Source organism: Benincasa hispida, chromosome 12 (genome assembly GCF_009727055.1).
Source record: "Benincasa hispida cultivar B227 chromosome 12, ASM972705v1, whole genome shotgun sequence".
NCBI lineage: Eukaryota > Viridiplantae > Streptophyta > Magnoliopsida > Cucurbitales > Cucurbitaceae > Benincasa > Benincasa hispida.
In genome coordinates, this window is record NC_052360.1 from 56,794,950 (window position 1) to 56,801,354 (window position 6,405).

A 6,405-nucleotide genomic window follows, 5' to 3' on the forward strand; every position below is an offset into this window, starting at 1 on the left:
AAAATTTAAGAACCAACGTAAAACAAGATTCAAGAGACCAAAATAGAATTTAAATAGCGGAAAATAAACCAGTAAATTTTAATCAATGGGCCTGCTTCAATCCGTATGGGGCCAATGGGCCAGATTATTTGGGCCTATTCCAAAACGCCGTCGTTTTAGTTCATAAATCAATAGGATCAAAATGATGTTTGAGAACGGAGAATTAACAAATTCTCTCTCTGAAGCCGCAGGACGTCGCAGCGCTACTTCCGCAGCTTGAGCTTCGTAAGTAGCACTGAAACTTCAAAGCAGAAACCTTTTTTTTCTTTTGAAAATGAAGAATGGATTCAATTTTGTAATTGCGTGAATATCATTTTTTTTTTGTTTGAATTCTCAGTTGAAATGAAGTTTCTAGGTTGGTATGTGAAGATTGGGACAGTGTCAGCTTTGATTGGAGCTTCCATGGAAATGTTCATGATTAAAACGGGCTTCTGTGTGAGAACCCTCCTTTTTCCTCCTTCTTCCTCAATTCACCATTGTTAATTCTTTTTGTTTCTTGTATTTAATTGAAGTACATGTGGTTAATGGCTTCTTCGTCTTCATTTGTGTTCTGTCTTTTTATAAATCTTAGAAAATTGATTGGAGCTTTATCTTGTTCTTTATTAGGGTTTATTTTGCTTTCAATAAATCTAAACTAACTTTTCATTTCCCGTGTTCGATACAACGAAGTAAATAAGTTGAATTGAGTGGAAAATGGAAATTATAATGAACCACAAACTTCATGGGACATTATTTTTTATAAGTTTTGTGGCATATGATATTGGAGGCTGAAGCTAATGCCAAATTCTCAACCGTTGTGGTAATCGCTATTAATCTGACTTATAATGAGAAAACTCGTTAGAATCCTGGCAGTGCTTACTTCAACTGTTTCACAACACTCCTAATTTGGTCGTTTTTATTTTCCAAGTTCCTTCTTAAAACCAGTCTCCCTTCAAAGAAGTGAAGGTGTCGCCAACTTGAGCAAAATTGAACTAGTTATGACGTTATATCCTTGACTAGAATGTTAGAGTTCACATCCCGGCTCCCATGCTTCCTTACCAGATTCTATGCGCACATTGGCATGCCATATGCAAGAAAAATGCAGAAAGGCAGAGCCACCTCTTTATCACTTACCCCTTAGCCTATAGTTTCTGGTCTGCATAAAAGAATGCATTCAGATGGTCTATGACCCCCACAAGCAACATCCATGATTTTCTTGCTCTCGATATGTTGGGCCACTCTTTCCGAGAAGAAAAGAAAACTCTAGGGATGTCCACCCAGAGCCTTGTTTTGGACTTTTTGGTGGGAAAGAAACGACTGGCTATTCAAGGACATATCTTTATCTAATTAAATTTTCATTGAGCTGGTTCTTTTTCAGCTCTACATGGTGTGAACGTATACATCCAGAAACTACAGCCTCACATGTCTTGTTGCTGGTGGCTAAGTTTTTTTTTTCCCCTCCATCTTCTTCTTCTCTAAAAAAAACAAAAGGGGGAAAAAAATTCATTGCTTAATGAAATAGAGGAGTAGAACTCAAACACCTACTGGTGAATTGAAACATAGCTTTCTGGTTGGAGATCAAATGAGGCACGATATAATGAACCAAAGGGTGTTTTGTTTTACAACAAAAGAAAGTGGTAATAACACCTTGTCCATAAAGCAATCAACAGAAGAGGAAGTATCCTTGAAAAGGTGACCATTTCTTTCACCTCTAAGCAATCAGAAAAAGGCACGAGCGAAAGCCAACCATTACACTTTTCTGTACCACCAACAGGATTACCTACCAAAATGGAAGCAAGAATGTTGAAAACGTATTTGGGAACGTTAAAGACCAGCCATAACCCTCCAATATAATTTGGCAAAATGGGTATGCAGAGCAGCATAAACGACCTGGATATTCAGCACTAGATTCACACATGAAGCACTAGGAGGGGGATGGATGAAAATAGGGTGTTCGCCATTGCTGATAGGAATAATACTACATCAATCCAAATTAAGCGACCCAATTTAGACAATATATACTATCTAACAATTTGAAATTCGTAGGCTTAAAAGAATGGATAAACTAATCTAAGCTTCTAAGCAATAAGACCAATATTAAACCAAGTTTAAGGGAAAGAGATGACACTGATTTATACTGGTTCACTCGGTGTGGGCTATATCTAGTTCTCTGCTACTAATGTAGGTTCCACTAAAAATGATTGGGAGAAGAACCCAAGAGTTTGTAACGCTCAAGAATGATTTCTCACTTTTCTCTCAAGGAAAAGGTTCACGTACCACTCTTACAATAGCATTAAACTCTTCAATGGAAGAACAAACACACACACAAACCAAGAAAAACATTTAAAAACAGCAAGCCTTTTTCTTCTTCATCAGTGTGAAAAAATACTCACGGGAGAGAGAAAAAACACTACTGCCTTCTCTGTTTTTAAATTTTCCTCTAGGTTCTGTTTTCGGCAACTACCCCACTAAAAGACGCATGTAGCAGGTTTTTCTTTTTCTTTTCTTTTTTTAATAATTTTATTTGAAATGATGCACCTTCTATTTTGGGGTCCAATTCTTAACAATTACAACCTATTAGCTGTATTCATTCAATGAAAATTTTGTTTCTTGTAAAAAAAATAATAATGATAAAGAAAGTACTGATTCAATCACTCTATTTAGATCAGTTTCTTGTTTGGTCGTCTGTTGATTGGTTTATGATGTTCACTCTATCCTGGCTTTGCATTGTACAGACGATAAAGTAACAGTACTGGAGTCGGAGAAGCTGGCTTGGGAAAACTCGCCTGAGGCTCAAGCAATTAGAGAAGCCCTCAATCCTTGGAGGAACATTGATGCTGCTGCAGAGGCCAGGAAAGACACCTAATGCTTCAACTGCTGACTGGAGGTAGCTGGTTTGCAAGGTTTGTTCATCATTCCATCTTCATAATCATAGAACTGATCATATAGAAAGGTATTGGCAAGGTTGTACCTATGTCCATGCTTTGACTGTGTTGGGGGGGTTAAGTGGGTCGGTTTGAGTCAGTTGAGGTTGAAATAATTTTTTTTTCTTTCTTCTCTCTTCCAAAATGGATGCCTGAGAATGGCATCATGTTTTAAAATTTAAAACTGAGGTTAAGCTGAGCTTGTTGAAAATTAAACTGGCCGCTTGAAAAAAGCAGTAGAAATAAAGCTGAATGCACAGAAACCGACAAAAACCTAATAGAAATTGTACTGATTAGCTTTTCGCTTTATACCTTAAAAAACCAAACATCGCCAAACATTGCTTAGACAACTGACATCACTGACTCAGTTCAATTAATTTTGTTAGCTTTTTTTTTGTTTTGTTTTCCTGCTTTAGGGAGCGACTATGCTTTGACTCGATGCTCGAGTGATACTTGTTTGATTGGCTGTCATGTTATACAAAAAGCCTAAAAAAGGCACAGACTTTTTGAAACAAACCTAACGGTCAGTCTTGGCAAAATATACGGGTCTAGATTCAAAGTGGAATAAACAATGTGCTAGAATAGCTTAGGATCCGGGGGTCGATGTGTTAAAAGTTTGTAGAAACTTATTGTGAAAATAATTTGAATTAGTCAGTTTTTTACCTATTAGAAATTAATGTTGGTCCCACTCATGTAGCTTGTAATTATGGGGGATGTGGAAAGTGGCATAGTGGGGTTGATAGGGGAGATTTTTAAGGTTTGTTAGATGGGTTGTCCCGTGAGATTAGTTAAGGTGCACGTCAGCTGACTTAGACACTCATGGATATAAGAAAAAAAAGAAAAACCAAGTGCGTTGGTAAATATACCAGTAACTAGCTTCTTAGAATTTATCTTCTGCAATTAGATGTCTTGCTTCAAACTTCCTCTTGAACAAAGTGAATATGTTTCAATATGTTTTGTTAGTTTGTACGAAGATGAAACATTGGATTCACAGTAAGCTTGGTTACATTTTTATCATCACAAAAAATGTGATTTTGATAAAGCTAGACAATATGATCTGAACAACTTTGCATTGGATAAGTGAAAAGTAACTCGGTTAAAACATAATGAGAAAACCAACCGAACTCCCAAACTTTAGAGCACCTAGAGTATTGGGTTTACAAATCGGCACCCTTCCTTTATAAAAAATTATCCCAACCCACCCACTATCGGTTGATCTAGTGGCCATAAGAGGAAGTAATGAAAGCAGGGAGATTATTGAAAAATGAGGCCAAAACCCGTAGACCTACACAAGGATTAAAATATATGTTGATAGATTGATATTCATAAATCGGAAGGTTCAACGTGAATATTAAAGATTAATCGATATCTCTGATATCTTTGATAAGAGTTCCCAGAAAACATAAAAAAAATCATCTATTAATTGCAATATGAAGATATATACACTAATAAGAAGATCAATCTCTTAGTTTGGTAAGTAAAAACAACTTAATCATTAATTTAAATAATTTTATAAATGTTTTGCTTTATAGAGATATCTGTCGATATTTATATTTTATCCATATATCCGTAAAATTGGATTCTTATACCATCATCGATATTTTAATCCTTAGGCCATTCTAAGATACCATAAATTGACAAGTTTATATATATATAACAAAATATTATAAGGTTAGGTAGTTGCTTATAAGATGTACTTATACATAGCAGTTTAGAGGCTCCAACGCATTTAAATTTTCTAATAATTAAAAAAAAAAAAAAACTGAAGGAAAAGAACTCCTAAATTCTCGTATCCTAAGATTAGTCTAAAGATGCACATGATGTGGTTTAGAGACTCATAATTTCATTTTCATTTTTTATTTTTTAACAGAAAAACCGACATAACCATTGCATGATTGCATTTGAAACAAAAATGGCATTAAAGTTTTCTAGTTGAACAAAATTTCTCGAGGAAAATAACTGTTGAGTTCTTAAGAAAGAACACATTTTTTTCAGGCGAAAAGAACACATGATTAAGAAACGATATTTGATGGAATTCAAATCTTTGCTCCCAACTCTCTATTTTGCCTTCGAAGTCACGTTGATTTCTCTCAAGTCTAACCATAAACCCCAGACGAAGATTTTGACTTTGTCAATTTTATACCCTATCACTTTAGCCTGCATCCGCATTGACGACAATCCCACGAACAACCAAATCACTGTAACTTGCCTCCCAAATTTTTCTAAAGAATGAACAATGAAAGAACAAATTGTGATGGTAGGATGTTCGAACTTACAAACGAGTACAAACAGCCCTATCATAACTCTACAATCGTTTTGTAGGACAACAACCATCTCTGTCTGTTTACATCGGTATGCAAGAACTCTCTTCTTACTGAAACCTTATGACAAAACTATTTAGCGGTTTCTTCTGATCGGTTTTGCAGGTAGAGAAAATAATTACGGGGGAATCGGACTGAAAGATGTGCAAGCACAGGCTTTTAAGTTTCAACTAATAAGAGGAGGGATTTTAGAAAGGTGTTTCTTTATGACATTGGAGGTTTACTTATGATTGATTCCATATTGAAATTGAATGATATCACCAAGCTGAAGGTCTGATAATTATATTCATTAGCAAGCTCTGCTTTTCTTTTGGTAGAAATATGACAGATTTTCTATTTTCATATAGTCTGAAACCATAATAGAGAATCATAATCCTATATTCTGGATGCCACTCCAATTCTCTTGAACTCATCATGCTTCTTGGACTATAGTCCTTTGGTTCTACTTTTGACTCAAAACCTACCAGATGATTTGACAATGTTGATGCAGTACACCATAGTTGAAAATATTTCTTAAGTGAATGAAAAAGAAAGTTTGTTGTCTAACAATCGATCTGAATCTTATTTTGGTCAACCTTTCACACTAATCCAATGGGGGTTGGTACGTTCAAACATTGTCTCGATTCTTGAATTTTTCATGAAATCTCATTTTTGGTCTCTTTAGTGCATTTGATGTGATACCAAGCAGAGTAAAGGTTTATTTGGAATGACTTTTTAAGTCCGTAAAAACGTTTTGGAAAAATATCAATTTATACCCCTAAATTTTATGAGTTGTATTAATAATTTTGAACTTTTGTGTGTCTATTTAAATTTTCTATTATGTTTCTCTTGGAAAAATCTCGTGTGAAACTTATGATTGTATAAATTGAACCCCTGAATTTTCATAAATCAATCAATTTAAACTATTAGTAATAATTTTCTTCGAGAATCATCCATGCATTTATTTTATTTGTCCAATTTGTTAAACCAATATTTGAAAAAGTCTACATATATTTGAGAATTAAGACATGGATGATTTTCAAAAGTAATAATAACGAAGGGTCTAAATTGATTGAGCGAAATTTCAAGGAAAGTGTAAATTGATATACTTACGAAATGTCAAGATTTTAGTTGACACAACCTATAAAGTTTAAGAGTTTTAA

At 34.7% G+C, this 6,405-nt stretch overlaps 1 protein-coding gene across 1 annotated transcript; it reads left to right on the forward strand.

The window, feature by feature from the left end:
• Positions 1-217: 217 nt before the first annotated feature.
• On the forward strand, positions 218-5,655 carry LOC120092786. The gene is made up of 4 exons (XM_039050991.1): positions 218-264; positions 377-472; positions 2,754-2,921; positions 5,369-5,655. The coding sequence occupies exons 2-3, from the start codon at positions 382-384 to the stop codon at positions 2,882-2,884; spliced, it is 222 nt and encodes a 73-aa protein (XP_038906919.1). The 5' UTR covers positions 218-264; positions 377-381; the 3' UTR covers positions 2,885-2,921; positions 5,369-5,655.
• Positions 5,656-6,405: the final 750 nt, after the last annotated feature.

Bases quoted from the DNA above. Each gene is read 5' to 3' on its own strand.
- LOC120092786 (XM_039050991.1), top strand. From the start codon at position 382: ATGAAGTTTCTAGGTTGGTATGTGAAGATTGGGACAGTGTCAGCTTTG. The intron at 473-2,753 runs GTGTGAGAACCC...TGCATTGTACAG, and splicing joins CATGATTAAAACGGGCTTCT to ACGATAAAGTAACAGTACTG.